The sequence below is a fragment of the Aquarana catesbeiana genome, linkage group LG08, assembly GCF_042186555.1.
Source record: "Aquarana catesbeiana isolate 2022-GZ linkage group LG08, ASM4218655v1, whole genome shotgun sequence".
Taxonomy (NCBI): domain Eukaryota; kingdom Metazoa; phylum Chordata; class Amphibia; order Anura; family Ranidae; genus Aquarana; species Aquarana catesbeiana.
The window spans coordinates 82,194,526-82,220,965 of NC_133331.1; the positions used below are offsets into that span (position 1 = coordinate 82,194,526).

Consider the following 26,440-nt stretch of genomic DNA (forward strand, 5'->3'; position numbering starts at 1 on the left):
CAATGTATCTTGAATCAAGATTTCAATGATTTATGTATTCAGCTTGTTCCTTTGTCACCTGACAGCTTGGAAAATAGTCAATTTGGACCCCTGGCAATGCCATATTGTGGGATGTCAGGTTGGATTACATATCTGGTCGCATATTCCACGTAGGGCCCAAACCAGTTGTTGGCAGTGCAACATAATCAGGTTTTTAAGTTTTGGTTTTATAGCAACGCCATGCGGTCTGATGTCACTGTGTGTTTTATAACTTAGAGGGTAACTCCACTTTCTCAGAGAAAAAGATTGCAGATAAAAAAAAAAAATATAGCAAAACAACATATAATACAATTGCAACACTAGTTATTTTTTTAATTAATGGTATTAAACTACCTTTTTCTTTTCAATCTACAGCACTGTAATTTTCTGTAAAATGCAATGCAATATGGCTACCTGGAGGCATTCTGTGTACAGTGTGATTGGCTTACTGATTTTCCCTAAAGACCGCACTAAGATACAAGTTAGATTTTTGGCATCCCCTGCAACAAAAATGCCATTTTTTTTGAGGCACTCACATCTAAAAAGATGGAATTTTCCTCATTAGAGCCATGCAGGTGCAGCAGCTGATTGATAATTATGAAATCACTCCTATGCACATTCATTTTACACACGGACACAGACAAACAAACAGCTATTTCTTCAGAATAACAAATGATTGGAATCTGCAAAAAAAGTTTATCAAAATCCTTGCAATGTATGTAGATCACTCAGAGAGGAATGTTTTTTTCTCACTAAAACAACCCTACACCATTTGACTGTGCAGGCCAGTCAAATTCCTCCACCTCAAACTCACTTATCCATGTCTTTATGGACCTTGCTTTGTGCACTGGTCTAAAGTATTTGGTGGAGGGGGGATTATGGTGTGGGGTTGTTTTTCAGTGGTTGGACTTGGCCCCTTAGTTCCATTGAAGGGAACTCTTAAGGCGTCAGCATACCAAGACATTTTGGACAATTTCATGCTCCCAACTTTGTGGGAACAGTTTGGAGATGGCCCCTTCCTGTTTCAACATGACTGCGCACCAGTGCACAAAGCAAGGTCCATAAAGACATGGATGAGCGAGTTTGGGTGGAGGAACTTGACTGGCCTGCATGGAGTCCTGACCTCAACCCGATAAAATACCTTTGGGATGAATTAGAGTGGAGAGTGGAGACTGTGAGCACGGCCTTCTCGTCCATATCAGTGCATGACCTCACAAATGCACTTCTGGAAGAATGGTCAAACATTCCCATAGACACACTCCTAAACCTTGTGGACAGCCTTCAGAAGAGGTGAAGCTGTTATAGCTGCAAAGGGTGGGCCAACTCAATATTGAACCCTACGGACTAAGACTGGGATGGGGTGCCATTAAAGTTCATTTGCATATAAAGGCAGGTGTCCCAATACTTTTGGTAATATAGTGTATTTTAAAATACCTATTTGCTCACTAAAATGATGCTTTCTGCTCAGTGTCCTGTGTTGGCAGAGCTGATTAACAGCCACACCCCTCACCACAACCTTCTTTACACAGAATTGTATTGCAGATAAGAGTAGTGGGTGTGTCTAGCCAGGTCTCTTACATTACTGAGAGCAGGGGGGATCTTTAATGTGGTGCCTATTGAACTACACAGTCATATCTGGGCGCCCTACTCAGCTGCTCTGCTGGAGAGTAGAAGTAAAGCTGGATACATGTGGTACCAGCTGATCTGGCCGAATTTCGATTTGTGGGCTGCTCTCCCTGTTTGACAGAAGTCGATCTACCGATCTGATGAACAGGACAGCTGGAAAACTTTCATTTGACCAGCTGCTGCAGGCAATTGGCTGCAGTGGTAATCAGTGTACAGTATTCTAACAGCAGAGGAGTTCTGCCATCAGAATACAATAGCACAGTATCCTCGCTTGTGTGGATGGGGAAATTAGCTTTTTTTTTTTTTTCATTCAGCCTGAAGGTGTATGCCCTGCTTAAGACCAAGAAAATTAAGCTCATCAGTACAAAATCTATTTGATTAAATATATATCTCCATGACCTAAATTTAGCTATAAATCTGAATGCAAGACAAATGTTAAAAACACCAATTAACACAGCCATTAATTAATCATGAGATGCATTATTACAAATTAGAAGGAGTGTCAGAACTCAATAAAGAACAATTGTAGTGCACATGTGCCAACATCAGGACACAGCGTAGTGAGCTAAATATGGATCTATTTGGGGTACTGCTACTTTAAAGTTTTTGGTATCCTGGTCCTACCCACCCCTCTGTAAACTGACCATGGTTTTTCATGGCTGCTGAGCCCTGACACTGTGGTCAGCTTTTTGTGCCTCTGTCATCCGCAGTGCTGCTCTGTCCTCTCTCCACCATCCTCTCCTCCCTTCCCTCCTTGCCTGTCAGATCTGCCCACTCCACGATCCTCCCCTTCTGCTATCATAATACAATAACCTCGCAACATGCCCCTCTGCTATGTTAAATAATGTCCCCAGTGCATTTGTTTTTTAAACAAAAATGCCACTGTGTACCTGATTTCAGAGCGTCGGTCGGCGCTCACGTGACCGTCCGCCTCTCTCCTCCTCTCCTTTCCTCCTCCTCCTGGGTTTCTCAGCCCCACCCGCTTTGCTGTCAATTCGTGATTGGTGCTCTGAAATCAGGTACACAGCGGCATTTTTAAAAAAGAAACAAATGCACTGGGGACATTATTTAACATAGCAGAGGGGATTGTTGCAAGGTTATTGCATGGCTTAACAAACACTTTAAGGGTCCATGGCAATACTGTTTGTCAGCGCTGGGTCCCAAGACCGGCTGAACAGAACTTTATACCTTTTGGCAATAAAAAAACATTTCCTATTTAGGTACAAGGTACAGTATCTCACAAAAGTGAGTACAACCCTCACAATTTTGTAAATATTTTGTTATATCTTTTCATGTGACAACACTGAATAAATTACACTTTGCGTAATTGAGTGTAGTGAGTGTACAGCTTGTATAACAGTGTAAATTTGCTGTCCCCTCAAAATAACTCCCCTCAATGAACTGTAGCTCCCCAGTTCCGGCAGCACTCATGCATCCCCAGACCATGACACTCCCACCACCATGCTTGACTGTAGGCAAGACACACGTCTTTGTACTCCTCACCTGGTTGCCACCACACACGCTTGACACCATCTGAACCGAATAAGTTTATCTTGGTCTCATCAGACCACAGGACATGGAGTGGAACCTATCCTGTTAAACCGCTGTATGGTCTTGGCCACCATGCTGCAGCTCAGTTTCAGGGTCTTGGCAATCTTCTTATAGCCGAGGCCAGCTTTATGTAGAGCAACAATTCTTTTTTTCAGATCCTCAGAGAGTTCTTTGCCATGAGGTGCCATGTTGAGCTTCCAGTGACCAGTATGAGAGAGTGAGAGTGATAACACCAAATTTAACACACCTGCTCCCCATTCACACCTAAGACCTTGTAGCACTAACAAGTCACATGACATCGGGGAGGGAAAATGGCTAATTGGGCCCAATTTGGACATTTTCACTTAGGGGTGTACTCACTTTTGTTGCCAGAGGTTTAGACATTAATGGCTGTGTGTTGAGTTATTTTGAGGGGAAAGTTAATTTACACTGTTATACAATTTGTATGCTCACTATGTTACATTGTAGCAAAGTGTCATTTCTTTCAGTGTTATCACATGAAAAGATATAATAAAATATTTACAAAAATGTGAGGGGTGTACTCACTTTTGTGAGATACTGTATGTGAGCAAACACTCCCGTGTATAGTGCAAGGTCTGCTTTAAAATATAATATTACATTTATTTATCTACATGATGTAGTAAAAATCTTTTTTTTTTTTTTTTAATTTAATTCACACTTTAATATTCTTATGTAGTTTATGCATATTATGAGAAGTAGACTATGAAAGGTAGTGTATTTAGTTGCTTGCCTGCTCAAATTAAGGCCTCATGCACACAGGGCATTAAAAAAAAACAAGCTGCAAAGCCAGTACTGACGCTAGGAAAAAGCATCATGAAAAGTGCTTTTAGAAGCGTTTTACGTTGGCATTAATGTACATTTAGCTGCGTTAGCGTTTAACAGCATTGTTTTAAAGAACAGTGTCCTCTTCTAACAAATTGTATTCCACATTATTTTACCTCTAATCTTGAGGTATTGTGCACAATGGAAACTTTTCAAATGTTTATTTGTCATCAAGCCTAAGAATTTGGAAGCTTGTTGGTTGTCACCCCAAAAGGAGTCCCAAGATTATTAAATAACTGGCTTCTATTTGGAGCCATGTGTCTATATTTGTTGCAAGAAAGTGATAAATCATCAGTTAAGGTCCTAGCAAATGTTACATTGAATGACAATTGGGGCTCAATAAATAAATGACCAAATACCGTTGTAGACAGTTGTTTAGGGGTGTCAATATGGCAACAAACAGAATCTCAAGTGTTTGAATCTATTTAACATTGAACACTGGTGATATAGCTCTTTTTGCCAAGTGTACCTCCATGTTTCTTTAGAATTAGGCTCAATTCGCAAAGATAACACACCAAGATAAGGAAACTTATTTTCAAAAAAGTGACAGTTATTTTTAGGTAACTTCAATGACATTTGAAAATAACAGTCACTTTCCTAAAACAAGATGTTATCCTGGTGTTAAAGCTTTGTGAATTGTGCCAAATTGTTGCTTCTAAAGGCTGTGCTTTACATTGAGCTTGGCGTTAGATATCATTTAAAACAATCCTGTCACTGGCATAACAAAAATAGCAGACAGCTCAGAAAAGTGTAGGATTTTAAAAAAGAGATTCCGACATTGCCTTAATCTTATTATGCCCCCATCCTGCTGCCTACAACCTAACCGTCAGCCTGCCTGGTAGCCGAGAACTTTTGCAGCAGCAAGACATATAGATATTGAGGACATAGAAAATTGTGAGATCTGTGATAAGGCAAAATCATTGATTGTCTGGAATGTCACCTTTTTCAATATCCAAAGGGCCAGTCAACCTGAAGCAGCTTGATAAATGAGCAGAAAAAATATATTTAATACTAAAGATTGGAGAATTCTCAACAAGCACCGCCTCCCCTTAATATAATCAGAAAATGCCAAGAAACAGGATTGGGAGTTTTGAGGTACCAAAAAATCAAATCAAACTGATAATACAAATTTCCTAAATTTTATTTAAACATACATGATTAAAAAATCAATAAAGTTTTTAAAACCAAAATATGAATGATCATGCGGTCACAGTACAAAAGTTGGTTGTCTCTTCATGTTTCGCCATAATCATAGCTTCTTCTGGAGCTTTTGTAGGACCTTTATGCAATGTCACCCAAATGTGGTCAAGGCTCCAAAGGACCCTCAAGGCCCGCCAGGATGTCCAACGAGGTATCAGTGTGCCATAAAGAGAGATACAATAACCCTAAATTCACACCCTATTGTGATAAGAAGTCAAGGAGTTCATAGGCTGATAATTATATCACTCCTATGAGGTATAATTCATATACTTGTAGTAAGCTTCAAAGGGACCGTGCAAGCTAAGCACTTCCTTCAGTGAAGATTACCGATTCCTTTCCTTAGTATCAATGTGATACCATTTAATCTGTGAAGCCCAATATTGATTAGTCTATCCTAAGGGAATATCCCCTATGGAGGAATAATAGGTTAAAGTCAGAACCATGGCTGTGTTCAGCAATGAGCTGAAATCAACTTGCTATGTCTTGATAAATGAGCATTACATACTTTCTTAGCAGTTCAGACTGTATACAGCCATATCTTTGTATTATATGTCTACTACGAATAGAATGCTTATCACTGAAAATTACAGGGGGTCTGAAGACTAGAAACATGCACAGGTATAATCCTCTGCAAGATTATATTTTCATGGCATGGGCCATTGTGTGCAAAGACCTAAAAAGGTGTATTGCAGTTACTCAAATTTAACATAAAAGGGTCACGCTACTAAATGATTACACACTCATAAGCAATAAATACCAATAAATGAACCATTTTGATGACCATTATTGTTCAAGCATCTGCATCTGAGGGGATCCTTAAGGCTGGGTTCACACTGCCATACGGAGCGGCTCACAGCAGGAGTCCGGTGCAACACTGTTCACCGTTTCAAGTCCGATTTCGGTCCAAATTTCTGGCTGAGTTTGGAGCTGAAACGGACCAGAAGATGCACAGGACTCCTGTGCAATTCGCTCCGGAGCCTCTCCATTGACAGCCAGTTACAATCTCCTGACACGCAAATTGGAAGCTGGAAACCTGCATCCAATTCGCAATAGTGTGAACCCAGCCTTAGAACTGCTTCTGGATGACCCTGACTGGGCTGTGTGGTCACATGCTCTGCTGACCTTTCTTTTATTAGAGGGTCTAATATAGCTGCTAAGTCTGCATTCCTTCCATAAGAGGTGGTGGTGTCACGGTTTGCATTTTTTCAAGAGGTGATGGATGTTAATTATATGCATGAGTTTATATGAACATTTAGGAAGAGGATCGTTTTTTAAGTTCTATATTTTCCTATCTGTATGTGGACTTTTCTTCGTGTGGGAGTAGATTTTTACTTTCTATTTGGGGAAAAATTGTATATGTTTTGGTATTTATTGCTTATTATCATTTAGTAGCGCAACCCTTTTATTTTAAATTTGAGTTACACTGTGTAAATATCTCACGGTAGAGTCGCTGCTTTGTCCCTATATTGTTTAAACTTTTCACCATTGTTTATCTTAAGCGCAATTTCTTTTTAATTTTATATTGTAATTAGTACACGCCTCATTTAAATTCTCAGTGTGAACTTGATCCGCACCTAAAAGTCTCTAATATTTAGTGTTTTATTCAAAAAGACCCATATAACTGGTGCAAGTGGTACAGGAGTTCTTGTGTTACTAGCACCTGTTGTAAGACCCTATTTCAAGTACCAATGTGAAAAGACTCTTTTTACACTGGCATTTGGAGTGCTGTAAAAACAGGCAACTAGTTTTACCCCCCCCCAATCATCCACTGTAGTTCTAACATTACAGCTTGAAAGGACTGTACATACACCGCGGCCGAGAGGCAAAGCATTTTAACTCGGGCTGCAGAATTTGACAGGTGGCACTGCCTTTCAAACGCACCCATTGAAATCAATGGAGCACTACTGCAACTACGAGTCAATTGTTTGGCTTGCAGTTGTGGCACATTCCTGCTGTGTACAATTGCTATTCTGCAATTGGAAAAACTCTACTAGCTCCTTCCTCCTGAACATCTCCCAGCTAATATACCTGTAAAACTAATAAAAATGTGCAATCCAAAAAATGAAAAATTGAATCAATGTGCTTAAAAATGCTGAGATAAAAATAAAGAATATAAAAATATTAAAACTGTGTAGTCCAAAAAGTGCTTGACCCAATGTGAACAACCAGGATGAACTTCTCGGAAGAACAAACAATTTTTCTGTTCGTCAAACAAAGTAAGTAAAACAGCTCCGCTTACCAGATGTGATGGATTTCAAATTATAGAGATCGGATAGGCACACACAGGAAGGATCACTTGGCCAAAAGAGTTGTATCCACTGACTTTTCCAATAATGGGATCCCTCCTCCTGTAGCGGCTTTTCTCTTCTTAAATACTCCTCCCAGAGCCTTCTAGCAAGATAGATTCCTCCAAGGGATGTATTTATGAAATGGAAAGAAGAGGCTTCATGGTGCAGAATTTAAAAGGTATTTGTTCTTAAAACATCATAGGCACTGACATCCAAACAAAACGGCATTCAGTGTATTCAAACCAGCCGCGGCTCATGCCAGCCAGCTGGTGCGTGGTGACCTCAAGACCTGTAGCTCCACCCAACGCGTTTCCCCATACAAGGCTTCATCTGGAAAAGGAGGACTGAATATTATACATATATCTTATATATATATATATATATATATATATATATATACACTGTTTTGTTTGTCTATTGGGATTACTGCAGATATCCTGCTATACATATCTGTACAGTTGCTATACCTCGCCCAAAAAGCAATCCATGAGAGACGTATTAACGAAGGCAGTAAGCTTACAGCCTTTTAGAAAGAGCCCTAAGCGCAGATCATACCAGTGCCGCTCCCCCATAAATTATAGTAAGTGTTGTCACCTAGGACAGGAAGTGTGGACAGGAAGTCCTAGGGCAGAATTTGCATTTGCAAATGCGCGCAGACTAAACCCCTGCTTTTAACGCATACTGTTAGACAGGTTGATTTGGTTGTCTGCGAGCTGGTCGGTAAGTAAACTTGCTTTTTTTTCTTTGGAATTATCCTTGGCTCATATTAATTTTTTTGTTTTTGAGTTTAGATGCACTTTAACTTATTCTTTACTGGGCATATTGATTTCATTCTGAAAAAAAAAAATGACACGGAAAAAAAAAGTCTTTACATGCATTAGACGTCGCGTCTTCTCATCCGGCACTTCACCTTTCAAAAGCTGCAACATAAATATATTAAGGGCAATCAAAGCTGATTGTTCTTTTGCACATGTGCACAAGTTAATTGCACAAAATTGCAAACCTCCTCAGACCACAGGAATCATAATTGGAGGATATTCTTTTTACAGATTCATGTATTCTGCCCTCAGCGTAAAACAGATGTTTATGAATTTCTCTAAAAAGGACAGGAGGGGGGGGGGGGGGTGTTAGAAATATTTGATTTATCTAACATTGCTGTTGTTCTTGTATGTATTTTTCACTTCAGGTGCAAGAAGATTGCCCTGCCAGTTTCAATACGCCAGTCTCTTCATCATGTGTCCGTGTGTCTCCATATGCGTGTCAGAGACGGACGCCGCTTCAGGACATCAACCGAATATTCACGGTAATAATTACTGGCTACATAGGCATCAAAACCACTTGCTAAAATAATGATACACCAGGCAGTAGTGTGGAAGAAAGCAAACTCTAGGGTCAGTTTTATGGCGGTGAAAAGGGAATTTCTTTGCGATTTTTGAATCTCGTCTCAGCGGCAAGCAAGGCTTGCAGTGACAAAAATAGGCAAGTTAATTGCAGGGGGCTTAGGCTAGATTTTTCCAAACACTCAGGAATCAATAGCGAAAATCATTTCTGCATTCTTTCACTACAGGCTATTTTTCATGTTGAATGCAACATATATTTTTAAAAGGATTATTCCACAATCACGAAAATTTGAAAGTTGACTTGATCATCACTTTGCTTTAATCTGGGTATACTTGCTTTCAACACATCCACTTTCCAAACGACATTTAAATTCAAACCATAGAGCGATAATATCCTCCTGTTTTTGTTCCCCCCCCGATGTCTCCACCACATTCAGATGCGCTTTAGATCCATAGGTGATGTTCCACTTTCTTGTCAAATATATACTTACTGCAGCTCTCAGACTCATTTTACTGTTATTGAGTTCTCGGAGAAGGCAATGGTTCAGCTGTGGATAATCTCGGAGATTACTTCTTTAAGGTGCCCCAGTGTTCGACGCTTGGCAAGGCTTGTAGCTAAGTCGTTTATGCTTGCTATGCAAAGCTGGGACACGCTCTGCATAGTGGGATATTGAGGTCACAGCATGCATGACTTGCTCTGCAAATAAAAACAGATTTATGGGGACAAGTGCAATTTTCTTATTTTCTAGTACTTTGTGTACATATACCTAAAGCGGTTTAGTTTATTAGCCAATTGCACATTAAATGCTTTGTGCTGGCGTATGACAGACAATTTCTGAAAGGTGCAGCGCTGTCTTGTTGAAGACTGAATGTACTATCGAATGTACTCAGCCAACCTTTGAAAAACTGTTCTACAAAAGTAGAGGTAAGAAAAATTGGAGGAACTGAATAAATGCTGCCTTACGCTATGTTCATAGCTGACGAATAAGGCTACTTTCACACTGAAAGCGCCTGGCATTAGCGGTAAAGCGCCGCTACTTCTAGGGGCGCTTTACTGTCATTTTAGCGGAACTTTTCAGCCGCTAGTGGGGCGCTTTTAATTCCCGCTAGCGGCCGAAGAAAGGGTTAAAAGCACCCGTTTCGCGGCACTGCCCATTCATTTCAATGGGCAGGGGCGGTTTAGGAGTGGTGTATACAGCGCTCCCAAATTTCCCCAAAGATGCTGCTTGTAGGACTTTTTCTCTAACATCCCGCAAGCGCTGGGGAGGCATGGGAGGCGTTTTTCAGATGCTTTACAGCCGCTATTTCTAGCGCTAAAACCCCTGAAAACGCCTCAGTGTGAAAGTAGCCTAATGGTTATATAATACCACTACTACTTTTACTTCTACTAATAACAATAATAATAATATTTAAATAAAAATAATAACAATACCAATAATAATAATGAAAATAACAATAGGAACAATATTAATAATACCCGATAAAAGTAATAGAAGCCAAGTAGCCAGGCCTGGAGGATATTGAATACCAAACTACTGCTATCTTGTGGTGAAAAAAAAAGAAAACTGCCATGAGGCTTGCTGACATCTCCTTATGAAAATTCTGGTTGCCTGGCTGTTTTTTTTTTTTTTTTTGTAGATTTTTGCCTTTTCTAATTCATTAAAGTTACTAAACCTAAAATGTTTTTTACCTTAATGCATTGTTTGCATTAAGGTAAAAAACTTTTTTAGTTTCTCTGTGCCCCCCACCCCCACTTCCCCTGTGTGAGGGTAGAGGGTAGAAGAGATCAGCACTGTGCAGGGCTGCATCTTTTCTCACCTTACTTCCTCTTTACACAGTATTCGAGCAGCAGCAGGAGCCATTGGCTCTTGCTGCTGTCAATCAAATGCAGTGAGGAGGAAGTGGGGCGGGGGCCTAAGTCCCGCTGTGTAAGTCTATGGAGTGCGGTCTGTAGACACACAGTCCGGGAGCGAGGGGACTACGATGGCTATGGTAGTCCCTCAAAAGAAGAGGAGGAGCCAAGATCGCCACCGGGGACCCCAGAAGAGGAGGATCGGAGCAATACTACTGCACAGAGCAGGTTAGTCTCTAAGTTTAACGTTTGTTATTTTAATTTTAAAAAAATGAGTTTAGTAACACTTTAATGGGGATATGGCGCTCCCTTGTGGGCTATACAAATGTCAATGACATAAACAGTGACTATATAAATAAATAGTGATCCAAACCCAAACGATGAGAACTGTGAAATCCTTAGTGGGTGAAACTCATAATAGATCATAAAAAATTATTTGTGGAAGTATACGTGTACGTGTTGGCAAACCTTAGTTTTAAAAAAGAAGAAAACTACTACAGTGCTGCTGCTATGCAGCTAATTAAAAATACCAACTTCTATATATGCAAATTCGTGGCATGTGTATGTAGACCAGTGCAAGAATGAGCATATGATAGTGCAATATATGTAATATGACAGTGCAATGCTGCACCTACATATATATTTGACCGTACACTCCTACTTTTAAATCTGCAATGCAGTGCAGTATAGTGCAATCAAGTCCAACAAGACTCTAAATGACCAGTGCAAAAACAAGTGTATAACAATGCAGTATGACAGTGCAATCCCACACATACGTGTATATGTACCCAACAATCCAACTTATAAATGTTCAATAAAGTGCAATATGTGCAATCAAGTCCAGCAAGACTCTAGATGACATCAAAATATCAAATTAAGCAAAAAAGAGAGAGAAAGAGTCTGTCTCAAATAGTGCATTCCAATTTTGAATGGCAGCAAAAAAGTTCCAACAGCTTAGTGACTTTTGGTGCCCACAGAGGTAGATCCGTGACTTCTGTGCTCCCCTTTGGCTCCCCACTCACCAGCTTCCACTACCCCTGCAGGGGTGATAGACAATCTAGGATCCCAGAACCGTCCTCTTATTCGGTATCCCGTGGTGTTGCGGTGGAATGGCCTCTCTCTTAAGTTTCCTGCTTTTTGTAATATGGAGATCGGAGGATGAAATATATATAGATAGTAGAATATACCTAACATCCTGGCTCTGCACCCGCAATAGGGTGGATTCTGAATGGTACTTGGGGTGACACCCTATTTCATCCACTTTTACAAGATAGACACTGAGTTTGCAAGGTGGAGGACATGCATTACCGTTATCCACCACTGCGGGCTGTGTCGATACGATATACTTTTACAAGATAGACACTGAGTTTGCAGGGTGGAGGACATGCATTACCGTTATCCACCACTGCGGGCTGTGTCTATACGATATATTTACCTGATGTAGAAGTAAAGATGTTTTTTAGTTAATCCTAACCTATATCATACAAGATGGTTGATGTTTACATTGCTTTATGTGAAATGAGTCTGCCAATTCATGTAAAAGGTCAGCGGAGATGTGTGGGTCGGCATTAAATAGTAAAAACATCTCGACATATGCCCACAGGGATCTGATTTGGGCACCGCCCAATGGGGACATATGGGAGGGGGAGCCACGGGATTGAAAATCCAATCAAAATCCCTGTAGAGACGGGATAGGGGAGGATCCAGCATGTCCGCCTGCCTTATAACCTGTGAGGTGTAGTAAGATGGCGCCGCCTTTGAAAACGTCGATGACGAAACGCGTAAGGCGGGGCTACGCACTTACGTCATTTCCGGGTACGGAGCGAGAGAGCCTGGAACGCAGCTGAACCGCACGCCGCACGCTGCGGGACATACTTCCTGGCTCTCGGCTTCACCCATAGTGTAGTACGCTGTGTATTTTTCCCCCGAGAGGGGAGTTTTTATGGTTTTATGGTATTAAAGTTTTTTTATCATACTACACTATGAGGTGGCATCTCTTTCCTTGAGGGCTTAGTTGCTGATCCCCATCCGGGATATCGTATGAAATGGTAATCCGGAACTCCTGGGAGAGAGGCCATTCCACCGCAACACCACGGGATACCGAATAAGAGGACGGTTCTGGGATCCTAGATTGTCTATCACCCCTGCAGGGGTAGTGGAAGCTGGTGAGTGGGGAGCCAAAGGGGAGCACAGAAGTCACGGATCTACCTCTGTGGGCACCAAAAGTCACTAAGCTGTTGGAACTTTTTTGCTGCCATTCAAAATTGGAATGCACTATTTGAGACAGACTCTTTCTCTCTCTTTTTTGCTTAATTTGATATTTTGATGTCATCTAGAGTCTTGCTGGACTTGATTGCACATATTGCACTTTATTGAACATTTATAAGTTGGATTGTTGGGTACATATACACGTATGTGTGGGATTGCACTGTCATACTGCATTGTTATACACTTGTTTTTGCACTGGTCATTTAGAGTCTTGTTGGACTTGATTGCACTATACTGCACTGCATTGCAGATTTAAAAGTAGGAGTGTACGGTCAAATATATATGTAGGTGCAGCATTGCACTGTCATATTACATATATTGCACTATCATATGCTCATTCTTGCACTGGTCTACATACACATGCCACGAATTTGCATATATAGAAGTTGGTATTTTTAATTAGCTGCATAGCAGCAGCACTGTAGTAGTTTTCTTCTTTTTTAAAACTAAGGTTTGCCAACACGTACACGTATACTTCCACAAATAATTTTTTATGATCTATTATGAGTTTCACCCACTAAGGATTTCACAGTTCTCATCGTTTGGGTTTGGATCACTATTTATTTATATAGTCACTGTTTATGTCATTGACATTTGTATAGCCCACAAGGGAGCGCCATATCCCCATTAACCATTCATTACATGTTAGTTCTCTTTGAGGGCTCAACTTGGGGAGGCAGCATACCTTCTATTCTCTTTCCTTTCTCCCATCTCTCCCCCCTCCCTTTATCTTGTCTTCTCCCCCCCCCCCCCTCCCCCCTTTTCTCCTATTTCTGCTTTATGTCCTAAGCGCATAGTTTTTGTGGTTTGATTAGTAACACTTTAACCTAGCAAAATAATGCTTATGAGACCAAACTTCAGATGTTTCCAAACTAGTAAAGGTAGATAGTCAGTGCAACAGCCAGGAAACTAGTATTCCTCGAAAGAGATTAGTAATAGAAGCACCCATATACACTCTACTGGCCACTTTATTAGGTACACTTGTTCAGTTGCTTGGTAACACAAATTGCTAATCAGTCAATCACATGGCAGCAACTCAAGGCATCTAGATGTGGTGAAGACGACTTGCTAAAGTTCAAACCGAGCATCAGAATGGGGATATAAGTGACTTTGAACGTGGAATGGTTGTTCGTGCCAGACAGGCTGATCTGAGTATTTCAAAAACTGCTGATCTGCTGGGATTTTCACGCATGACCATCTCTCGGGTTTACAGAGAATGGTCCGAAAAAGAGAAAATATCCAGTGAGCAGCAGTTGTGTGGACGAAAATGCCTTGTTGGTGTCAGAGGTCAGAGGAGAATGGGCAGACTGGTTTGAGATGCTAGAAAGACAACAGTAACTCAAATAACCACTCGTTACAACCAAGGTATGCAGAATACCATCTCTGAATGCACAACACATCAAACCTTGAAGCAGATGGGCTACAGCAGCAGAAGACCACACCTGGGGGCCACTCCTGTCAGCTAAGAACAGGAAACTGAGGTAACAATTTGCACATGTTTACCAAAATTGGACAACAGAAGATTGGAAAATGTTGCCTGGTCTGATGAATCTCGATTTCAGCTGTGACATTCATATGGTAGGGTCAGAATTTGGCATAAACAACATGAAAGCATGGATCCATCCTGACTTGTATCAATGGTTAAGGCTGGTGGTGGTGGTGGTGTAATGGTGTGGGGGATATTTTCTTGGCAAACTTTGGACCCCTTAGTACCAATTGAGCATCATTTAAACGCCTACCTGAGTATTGTTGCTGACCATGTCCATCCCTTTATGACTACATTGTACCCATCTTCTGATGGCTCCTTCCAGCAGGATAATGCACCGTATCACAAAGCTCCAATCATCTCACCACTGCTTTCTTGAACATGACAATGAGGTCACTGTACTCCAATGGCCTCCACAGTCACCAGATCTCATCCAAAATAACACCTTTGGAATGTGGTGGAAGGGGGAATTTGCATCATGGATGTGCAAAAGACAAATCTGCAGCAACTGTGTGATGCTATCATGTCAATATGGACCAAAATCTCTGAGGAATGTTTACAACACTTTATTGAATTTATGCCATGAAGAATTAAGGCAGTTCTGAAGGCAAAAGAGGGTCCAACCCGGTAGTGGCAAGGTGTACCTAATAAAGTAGCCGGTGAGTGTATTTCTAATGACAGGTTTACTTTTGAGTGGTCACTTCCTTTGACCATTTTTTTAACTTTCCCTCTCTCCAGCAGCACCTTTCCTTGCTCCAGAGCTCCTCTGATCCAAAGACCTAGGAAAGAAAGACCCATGTAAGCTCCACACCAATTTGTCAGAGCTTAAACAGGACTATGAACTGGCTAGCACTGTCACATGGGAGAAGGGGAATGAGCCACATGTTCTTGACAGTGTGGGAGAAAAAATTTGGGAATACATTTGCTTAAAAGATACAGCGCCTTGAAAAAGTATTCAAACCCCTTAAAATTTTCCACATTTTGTCATGTTACAACCAAAAATATAAATGTATTTTATTGGGATTTTATGTGATAGACCAACACAAAGTGGCACATAATTGTGAAGTGGAAGGGAAATGATAAATGATTTTCAACATTTTTTACAAATAAATATCTGAAAAGTGTATTTAGAGTCCACCTGTGTGTGATTTAATCTCAGAATAAATATAGCTGTTCTGTGAAGCCCTCAGAGGTTTATTAGAGAACCTTAGTGAACAAACAGCCTCATGAAGGCCCAGGAACACACCAGACAGGTCAGGGATAAAGTTGTGGAGAACTTTAAAGCAGGGTTAGGTTAAAAAAAAATATCCCAAGCTTTGAACATCTCACAGAGCACTGTTCAATCCATCATCTGTAAATGGAAAGAGTATGGCACAACTGCAAACCTACCAAGACATGGCCGTCCACCTAAACTGACAGGCTTGGCAAGGAGATCATTAATCAGAGAACAGGGGCGGCCTGTCCATTAGGGGCGCCCGGGCACCGCCCCCTCTCTCCTCACCACCCCCTATATGCAATGTATAGATTTGCATAGCATGAATCTATCCATGGCTGCCCCCTATTCATGCGTCCGGCCCCTTTCAGGGCACCGGGTGCGTGAATTACAGCGGCCAGGGTTTTTTTTAGCACCTGATTAAAGCCAGAGGCTCTAATGGGCTTCAATTAGGGTAGACAGGTCGCAGAGGATGCGTCTGGAGCCCACCCAGGAGGAGGAGGGGGGGGGACGCACAGTGAAAAGCGAGGAGGAGAAGAGCCGCCCGGTCCCCGCTGATGCCTGGGTGCCCAATCCCTGCCGCCGCTACTCAGATGCATGATCCCCGCCGCTGCTCCACAGATTCCCACATAATCCCCGCCGCATAGATGGGGTAAGTGCCAGTGGACTGACCGGCAGCGGGGGGGGACTATTAGTCGTGCATTCCAAAAATCTGGCCTTTATGGAGGAGTGGCAAGAAGAAAGCCATCATTGAAAGAAAGCCATAAGAAGCCCTGTTTGCAGTTTGCGAGAAGCCATGTGGGGAACATAGCAACACATGTGGAAGAAGGTGCTCTGGTCAGATGAGAGCAAAATGTAACTTTTTGGCCTAACCGCTATGTGTGGCGGAAAACTAACCCTGCACATCACCCTGAACACACCATCCCCAAAGTGAAACATGGTGGTGGCAGCATCATTTTGTGGGGATGCTTTTCTTCAGCAGAGACAGGAAAGCTGGTCACAGTTAATGGGATGATGGATGGAGCCAAATACAGGGCAATCTTAGAAGAAAATCTGTTAGAGTCTGCAAAAGACTTGAGACTGGGGAAGAGGTTCACCTTCCAGCAAGACAAGGACCCTAAACATACAGCCAGAGCTACAATGCAATGGTTTAAATCAAAGCATATTCATGTGTTAGAATGTCCCAGTCAAAGTCCAGACCTAAATCCAATTGAGAATCTGTGGCAAGATGTGAAAATTCCTATCCATCCAATCTGACAGAGCTTGAGCTATTTTGCAAAGAAGAATGGGCAAAAATGTCACTCTCTAGATATGCAAAGCTGGTAGAGACATCCCCAAAAAGACTTGCAGCTGCAATTGCAGTGAAAGGTGGTTCTACAAAGTATTGGGGGGGCTGAATACAAATGCATGCCACACTTTTCAGATATTTATTTGTAAAACAATTTGAAAACCATTTATCATTTTCCTTCCACTTCTCAATTATGTGCCACTTTGTGTTGGTCTATCACATAAAATCCCAATAAAATATATTTAAGTTTTTGGTTGTAACATGACAAAATGTGGAAAATTTCAATGGGTATGAATACTTTTTCAAGGCACTGTAGGTTCGCTTTTACCTTGTTACAGGTTACACCTGTATTTAGGGTGTAACAGGTATCATGTTGGCAATCATATCCCCCCTCACCCCCAGAGCACCTTCCCCTGTGACAGCAGGTGGGAGTTTTTCTCCCCACAGCTGCTGTCACATTTAAAATTGGCACGTCTATTTGTGTTAAAACAGGCGGTTAGTAGGCCCTGAAGGGCTGGTGGTATGTTTGGCTCCCACCCCCCCACCCCCTTTTCTCCGTTTTTTTTTTTCTTCCATTTTCCTTCTTTATCTTCTATGATTTTCTTTCCCTTTGAGTGACCATCGGGCCACTCCTCTTCTTTTTTCACAATACCGGTGTCTACCGTGTAAAATGCCACGCGGGGTGCAGAGACCTCCCCTAATACCTATTATTCCGGTTAACATGTTTGCACATATATCTGCTTCTCATGTACAGTTGTGCTCATAAGTTTACATACCCTGGCTGAATTTATGATTTCTTGGCCATTTTTCAGAGAATATGAATGATAACACAAAAACATTTCTTTTACTCATGGTTAGTGTTTGGCTGAAGCCATTTATTATCAATCAACTGTGTTTACTCTTTTTAAATCATAATGACAACAGAAACTACCCAAATGACCCTGATCAAAGGTTTACATATCCTGGTGATTTTGGCCTGATAACATGCACGCAAGTTGACACAAAGGTGTTTGAATGGCTAATAAATTAACCATCCTCACCTGTGATCTGTTTGCTTGTAATTAGTGTGTGTGTATAAAAGGTCAATGAGTTTCTGGACTCCTAACAGACCCTTGCATCTATCATCCAGTGCTGCACTGACGTTTCTGGATTCTGAGTCATGGGGAAAGCAAAAGAATTGTCAAAGGATCTGCGGGAAAAGGCAGTTGAACTGTATAAAACAGGAAAGTGATATAAAAAGATATCCAAGGAATTGAGAATGCCAATCAGCAGTGTTCAAACTGTAAACAAGAAGTGAAAAATGAGGGATTTTGTTGAAACCAAACCATGGTCAGGTAGGCCAACTGAGATTTCAGCCACAACTGCCAGGAAAATTGTTTGGGATGCAAAAAACCCCCCGCAAATAACTTCAGATGAGATACAGGACTCTCTGAAAACATGTGTTTGGCTGTTTCAAGATGCACAATAAGGAGGCACTTGAAGAAAGATGGGCTGCATGGTCGAGTCGCCAGAAGAAAGCCATTACTACGCAAATGCCACAAAGTATCCCGCTTACAATACGCCAAATAGCACAGAGACAAGCCTCAAACCTTCTGGCACAAATTCATTTGGAGTAATGAGACCAAAATGTAGCTTTTTGTCCACAACCATAAACGTTACATTTGGAGAGGAGTCAACAAGGCCTATGATGAAAGGTACACCATTCCTACTGTGAAACATGGAGGTGGATCGCTGATGTTTTGGGGATGTGTGAGCTACAAAGGCACAGGAAATTTGGTCAAAATTGTTGGCAAGATAAATGCAGTATGTTATCAAAAAATACTGGAGGAACATTTGCATTCATGAGCCAGGAAGCTGTGCATGGGACGTACTTGGACATTCCAACATGACAATGATCCAAAACACAAGGCCAAGTCAACCTGTCATTGGCTACAGCAGAATAAAATGAAGGTTCTGGAGTGGCCATCTCAGTCTCCTGACCTCAGTATCATTGAGCCAATCTGGGGAGATCTCAAACCTGCAGTTCATGCCAGACAGCCCACGAATTTACAGGAACTGGAGGCTTTTTGCCAAGAGGAATGGGCAGCTTTATCATCTGAGAAGATAAAGAGCCTCATCCACAAATACCACAAAAGACTTCAAGCTGTCATTGATGTTAAAGGAGGCAATACTTGGTATTAAGAACTGGGGTATGTAAACTTTTGATCAGGGTCATTTGGGTAGTTTCTGTTGCTATTATAATTTAAAAAAGAGTAAACACAGTTGATTGATAATAAATGGCTTTAGCAAAAACACTAACCATGAGTGAAAGAAAAGTTTTTTGTGTTATCATTCTCTGAAAAATGGCCAAGAAATCATAAATTCTGCCAGGGTATGTAAGCTTATGAGCACAACTGTATGCAATGATTTTAGATGTGTTGAATTTTCAATGTCAATGCTTAACTCCAGTATTACTGAAGCTATGGTTTCTGCACTATACAGTGTGTTATCTTGAAATAAATTATTGAAAAAAAAACAGAAAACATTCAGTTAGGAGGCTCTCTTTTGCTTTCTGAAGCGCAATGCGAATTTGGATTGCACATCGCAAAGAAAAGCAGGTCTAAATGAGGCCTTAATGTACTAGAAATGCTCTTGATTTCCGGTGATATATTGCTTGATAACGTTCCCTTGCTGAATGACTTTAATTAATACATAACTGTCATCTATTACTTTAGTATAGTGGAATCCCTTATTTATGTTTTTCGAGGGACCAACCATAAATGATGCAAATAGCAAGAAAATGTAAATTGAATAAAATGGAAAAAAAATTGCATTTCAGCAAAACACTTCTGTGTAATATTTGGAAAGCTTAACAAATAATCATTTCCATTACTGTACTGTATAAATTCAACAAAACAAAGATGTGGTGAAACATCATCTTTAGATTATTTTATAATGGAATACTTACCTGTAGAGTTGACAGAACCCTTTCATAACATCAGTAGTTAATGATGTACTATTCTCTCTCTGGGATCTGAATGTTTTACAGTGGTGTCATAGGATATAGCAGCTTTCTATCGAATTCAAAGGCCTCTCGCATGTCGCTATAACAATGACAGGCCAGCAGGAAGTGTAGGAGAAAGCTGTAGGTGATTGACCCAAAAACACTTTATAAATTGTCAGAGCAACATTTACAGAATAACTAGGAAATAATACCAATGTGGTGCCATAAAGCTAATGTAAATTATGGGAATGAGGTGAAAATGAAAGGCTACAGTCAGTTTTCTCATTTAAAGGTTTCCTAAAGTAGGGACAGAGCCTTGCTTACCTCGGTTCAACAAAGCTGGTAATATTATCATTTTTACTGGACATACATTAAGGCCAGATTCACACAGTTACATTGCGGCAACACATTATGCGGGTTTGTGTATCATTTTTTGTGCATTTTGGTGCATTATATATAGACCATTCAAACAAATGGACTTCCTTAAAATGACTAAATCATATCCTTATTCTCCAAAAATAATCCAAACACATCCACTATTTAATGGTCCAGCAATCTGTTTTTAATTAAATCGTTTCTAGAAGTTTATACAATTTTCTTGTACAACCTTCCTTTAGATGTGCCAAAACCATATAATATAAGGTCAAACCTAAAGACTTTTAATTTGTATGCAATCAGGCAGGCCCTTGCACTACAAAGTTAAATCTAAAGGAAATTGAACAACAAAAATTGTATAATGTGTATCCAACTTTACTGTGTTTTTCTGCCTCCTTGTAACGTTCTCTGTGAGCTTCTGAACCTCTCCTTTTTTCCTGCATGTGCATTGCTCTATGCACACTACAAATCCCATAGTGCATGGTCCATCTCGGGGGGCGAACAAGAGAGGATGGCTATATTCCGACTCACAGTGGGATTATGGAGAAGGAACGTAGCCACCACCCTCTAACCGGAAGGCTCAAATTAGCAAAACATTTTTTTTTTTTTTTTTCTTTTAGACCTAAGCTTAATGTGCTACATAACATGCATTAAAGCACCACACAGGCATAAATAGGCATTTAAATTACATATATACCCAAGAACAGAAATGTAATACATTGCAGTTTACTATTCCTTGGTAGTGAGGTTTGGTGGATTGCATTTACACACTCTCTCCATTTTTTTGAATTTGTATTATTATTAATACTATTATTATTATTGTTATTATTATTATCTCACACATTCTTTTATTTGTAACTTTAATATGCAATTGTGATTTTGTAAAACACAGAATATTATACATTGCAGGGCAATTGGGATTTATGTTTTGATACTCTGTATCAAGGTCTGAGATTTCACACCAAAAATAATTCTGAATTAGTTATAATACAGCAGCTCATGTACCTGGTAAACTGCCTTACTGCACAGTCAGGCCTGTTTCCAGATTCTTCCAAGGATAAAACCTGCCAATAAATGTTTATTTTTGGAGCTCCACTGAAATCACAGGGGAAGGGTAATTGAAGGTTAAAATCAGTTGTCAATAGCTGTACAGACATTTGTAATAAGCATTATGTCGGAATGTAGGAGGGTCTTTAGATCAAATTACATTGTGTGCAGTGTCTACCTGTGGCTTCATTGCACACAGTAAAACCGGCTACACTGTACATGGCCGGTTCAGCATGGACTGGCTGAAATTTGATCCATGAACACCCCAGGTTGTACAGAAGTTGATCTACCAGTCAACTTCTGTACAACCAGTTGGGTTTTTCCCAATCGATCAGTGCCGCCGGCTGTAGCCAGCAACACTGATCAGTGTGTTCTGATGGTGGGGAAGGTTTCCCACCATCAGAACTCAATAGTACAGCAGGAGGATGAGGGAATTGGATTATTTTTCTTTGTTACTTGTGTTGAGAAGCTAAAGTGCAGCTAAACCCCCAAATTAAAATTTTGAAAATCTAACTTTATTTGTCCTTAGATGAGGTGGCTGCATTAATTTTCTTTTTTTTTTTTCCTGGCATGCTTCCCTTATTTTTACCAGGTAATCTTGAGAATAGCACACTTCTTTTCCTAGGATAGCCACGCTCACTCTTTTTTGGGACTCTGAAGCAAACAGAGCCCTTTTCTTCATAATGGAAAAGCAGTAAAAAAAAAAAAAGTGGAATAGGAGCTTGGTTTTGCAAAAAAATGGATAACAATATTTGCTCTTGAACCCTTTTTGTCCTGCAAAGCCTCCACTCACCTTAAAGTGGAGCTTCACTCCACCGGTGTCACATTTGTCACGTTTCAGGTGGGAGGGGGCGTCGGGTACCTGTTTTTGACAGCGGCAAGGTACATCAGAAGTAAAGCAAAGAAGTAAATTTGGTGTGCCTGGTTGTGCAGGGTGGCGGTTCCCAGTTCACCTGCAGCTCCTTAGGGGGTGTGCTACAGAACATAGCTGTTGCTATAACTGCAATGTGAGCTGGAGTTTGGCTTCAATTTGTTAGATCTAAAACTGCTTGTACATGTAACATTCCCCACCCCCCCGGACGGATAATGCTGCTGTGTAAAGGTGTCTCCTGTGCTCTTTCATCCAGAATGGGGGCAGTCTAATACAGGAGGTGTGTTACTGTGTATTCAGTATATTCTAATATTTTTGTTTTGGGGTTTAATATTACTTTACTTTTGACATTCATTATGTCAGACATAAAATATGGAGGTAGAAGTTTAACCAATTGGGTTTAAAAGGGACTATATGAAGACAAAGAATGATTCAACCCATTAGTGCCATCGTAAAGTAAATTTAGGTAAAGAAAAATAAAAAATATTCTGGATGCAAGCACAGTTCTCTGGTCTATAGTAGTTCAATTCTCCTTCCTTCCCAAGCGCAACATTTTATAATGATATCTATAAAGTTTATATACATTTTTTTGCCTTTTGTAACTGTTTTGAGAGGAACAGTATGCTCCACAGGAGCTGTTCTGCTCACTGTCCATAATTTTTTATACATCTGCACTGCCTGCTTTCTGGCCCTTGGCAAAAAGATTACAAAAGAATAAACCTTATCATGGCCACTGCTTCTGTTCTCCTTCACATATCACATCTCAGTGGCCAGATGGTATTGATTTTATTGAGGTATATCAGTTTTCTATTTCTCATAATGTTGTAAATTACAGTGTTTTGTCTTGCCTTGCCTACATATATGTACATGTTTCAAACATGTGTGTGTATATCTCAGAACATATTGTACTGTACATGTACAGACATGTAAGGTATTGAGAAAATTGAGTTGTATTTCATTGGTTTGTGACTATGATTTTGACATTAAAGTTACAGTAATTGCGTTATCAAAAACTGATCCTTCACATTCTTCTGAGTGTTGATTTGTCATTGATCCAGAACCATTGGCCTCCAGAGCAGCCTTTTTCAATCAGAGCTTCATGGAACCATAGGGTTCCTCCAAAGGTTGACAGGGGTTTCCTGAGCAATGGGCAATTCCTGCTTCTCAGATGAGTAACCACAGTCTGACACCAATTATCTTTTTAGCTAGCTGTAAGTGGGCATTACTCCCAATAATCACAAATGTAAAGAGCATTCTTCTCAGTTACCATCATGCTAATGCACTGTGAACTGTAGATATAGTAATTATTAGTAGGGGTTCGCCGAGGCTTGAAAGGTATTTCAAGGGTTCTTCCATGTTGAAAAGGTTGAATTAAGACTGGACTATTTCTATAATTGTCATGGTAATTACAAAGGGAACTTGTGCTTTGTAGAAGCATGTGTGTGAGTACTAGAGTGTTTGCCCATGTGTATCCATACATTCAAAGGTGTCAATCACTTAAACCCACAATAGCTGGCCTATTTAAATGAAATTATATTTGTAAAGAACAGTGGAAGTAGTAGCAGTAAAGCCAAACGAAAAAATTGGGTGCTTAAAGCAGTAGTAAACTGCAGTTAAAGAAAAACTGTGCATACTAGCACATTATGAGAGACTTACCTTAAACACAGGAATTTAGCACATGATATATGGTTTAATAAATGCACTATAGGTAACACAGCCTCTGGCCTCACTACTAGATGCTGTAAGACCACATCATTTTCTGTGCGACACCTGAGTGTTTGTCATATACCTGCAGCATAAATCCAGCTGCACATATTCATCTGCTGAAGTGACATCCTTAATATAAGGGGAAAACTTCTCTCTATGTGTGCAATATTCCATAAACCACGTTCATTGAGTCGCTTAACTTTAGGCTGTCCCTGTTTAAAACTTAGAGGTAGCGCCGTCATACCCATTCTCTATAATTTGTTATGCTTTGCAAAGTATCCTTTTAGGAACTTTGTGTGAGGGAGGCAGCAACCTTTGGCTTCTGACCCCACAGACCTGTCCTAAGCGCAGTTTCCTTGTTTGAATAATTACCTTAAAACAAAGCCCACTAATGGGATGCTCATAGTTGCCAACATTGCAAAAAAAATATGTGGGACACTTTTTTGGCTGTAGGCGGAGCCGTACAATAATTAGGGGGCGGGGCATTCGTTTGTGGGCGTGACTTAGCAAAAAAATTACAAGTGCGGAGGGCAAAGCGCGCCACGACGAAAAATGGCCGTGGCTTACGTGAAAAGTGGGCATGGCTTAAATGGGCGTGGCTCAAGAGTGTGTGGTTAGAGTCTGAGATGAATGAGGGATCGAGAGGGAAAGGGGGAGAAGGAAAGGGGGAGAGGGGAATGACAGGACAGCAGCCCCAGATCCTACACAATAGAAATATGTGTATTCTAGAAAGTTTAACAATCAGCAGATAAAGATACTCCAAACACCTGGCGTTAGCGCTTCAATCATCCCGGCACCATAGTTGTTATGGTGCTAGGATGATTGAAGTGCATTATTTCTATTATTACATTGTAATAAAAAATTAAATCATTCAACTCACCATAATGCCGAATTAGTGGGATCCCTGAGGATGTCACCTGCCACGTTGCCTGCCACCAGCAGAGTCTGTCCTTGCATCAGGTGCCCCCGGCAGAGTCTGTCTTTGCATCAGGTGCCCCCGGCAGAGTCTGTCCTTGCATCAGGTGCCCCCGGCAGAGTCTGTATAGACCCCCTCAGTGCAGACCCCCTCCATCAGTGCAGACCCCCTCCATCAGTGCAGACCCCCTCAGTGCGGACCCCCTCCATCAGTGCAGATCCCCTCCATCAGTGCAGACCCCCCTCTATTAGTGCAGACCCCCCCTCAGTTCTGCCCCCCTCTATTAGTGCAGCCCCCCTCAGTGCAGCCCCCCCTCTATTAGTGCAGCCCCCCTCTATTAGTGCAGCCCCCTCCTCAGTGCAGCCCCCCCTCAGTGCAGCCCCCCTCTATTAGTGCAGACCCCCCTAGGTGCAGCCCCCCTCAATTAGTGCGGACCCCCTCCATCAGTGCAGATCCCCTCCATCAGTGCAGACCCCCCTCTATTAGTGCAGACCCCCCCTCAGTTCTGCCCCCCCTCTATTAGTGCAGCCCCCCCCTCTATTAGTGCAGCCCCCCCCTCTATTAGTGCAGCCCCCCTTCTATTAGTACAGCCCCCTCCTCAGTGCAGCCCCCCCTCAGTGCAGCCCCCCTCTATTAGTGCAGACCCCCCTAGGTGCAGCCCCCTCAATTAGTGCAGCCCCCTCAGTGCAGCCCCCCCTCTATTAGTGCAGACCCCCCCTTAAATGCAGCCCCCCCTCAGTGCAGGCTCCCCCCCGCTCAGTGCAGGAGCGGCCGGTGTTCTGCCTGCCGAGAAAGTTCCCCATGGCAAGTATGGACCCCCTATACTGCGCAGGCGCAGTGCTTGCGCAGTACGGGGCTGGGGAACTTTCGGCAAGACACGGCGACGGCAACAGCGGCGCCGTTGTCTTCTGCTTCAGTGGAGAGGGGAGGGGCCATGCAGCTAAAGAAGCCGCTTCATTGGCTGCATGGATCGAGCCCCCTTCCTCTCTCCACTACTCAACACTGTCACTAGGGGGAAGATCGAGCGGCAGCGCCGGCCGCCATTTTGCTGCTCCAAAAAAAAAAAAAAAAAACATTCCCGATTTTCCTTATGGAAAATCCCGATTCGGGACAGCCTCCAATCGGGACGAGGGTCCCAAAATCGGGATTGTCCCGGGAAAATCGGGACTGTTGGCAACTATGGACGCTGTCACTGCTGAGAGGGCTTCCATCTTCACCCGGTCTTTCTACAGGGTTTGCGGCCCCCAGCTACATGAGCGCCCGGGGGGGGGAGCTGCCATTTACAGCACGGGCTCTGAAGTCCGGCGCGGTATGCCAGACCTTCAGAGCGCATGCGTTGGTGACATCACCGTCTGCATGCACTCTGAATATCTCCTAAACAGTGCAAATTTAGGAGATATTCACAGTACCTACAGGCCTTATTATAGGCTTACCTGTAGGCAGTGGAGGATTAAGGTGGTCATGGGCCCCTAGGCTACTTTTTGTGTGGCCCCCTCCTAAGCATGTTTTACCAGAAAATAAATTATTTAGTGCCATGTGTAAAAGGGTAGACCTATATTACACGCCTC

At 41.7% G+C, this 26,440-nt stretch overlaps 1 protein-coding gene across 1 annotated transcript in view; it reads left to right on the forward strand.

The window, feature by feature from the left end:
- DNTT (DNA nucleotidylexotransferase) overlaps positions 1-26,440 on the forward strand; it is a 670,580-nt gene that overhangs the window by 146,803 nt on the left and 497,337 nt on the right. Inside the window, exon 3 of the mRNA XM_073596073.1 lies at positions 8,713-8,829. Coding sequence (XP_073452174.1) covers positions 8,713-8,829 — 117 coding nt within the window. The remainder of the gene's footprint in view (positions 1-8,712; positions 8,830-26,440) is intronic.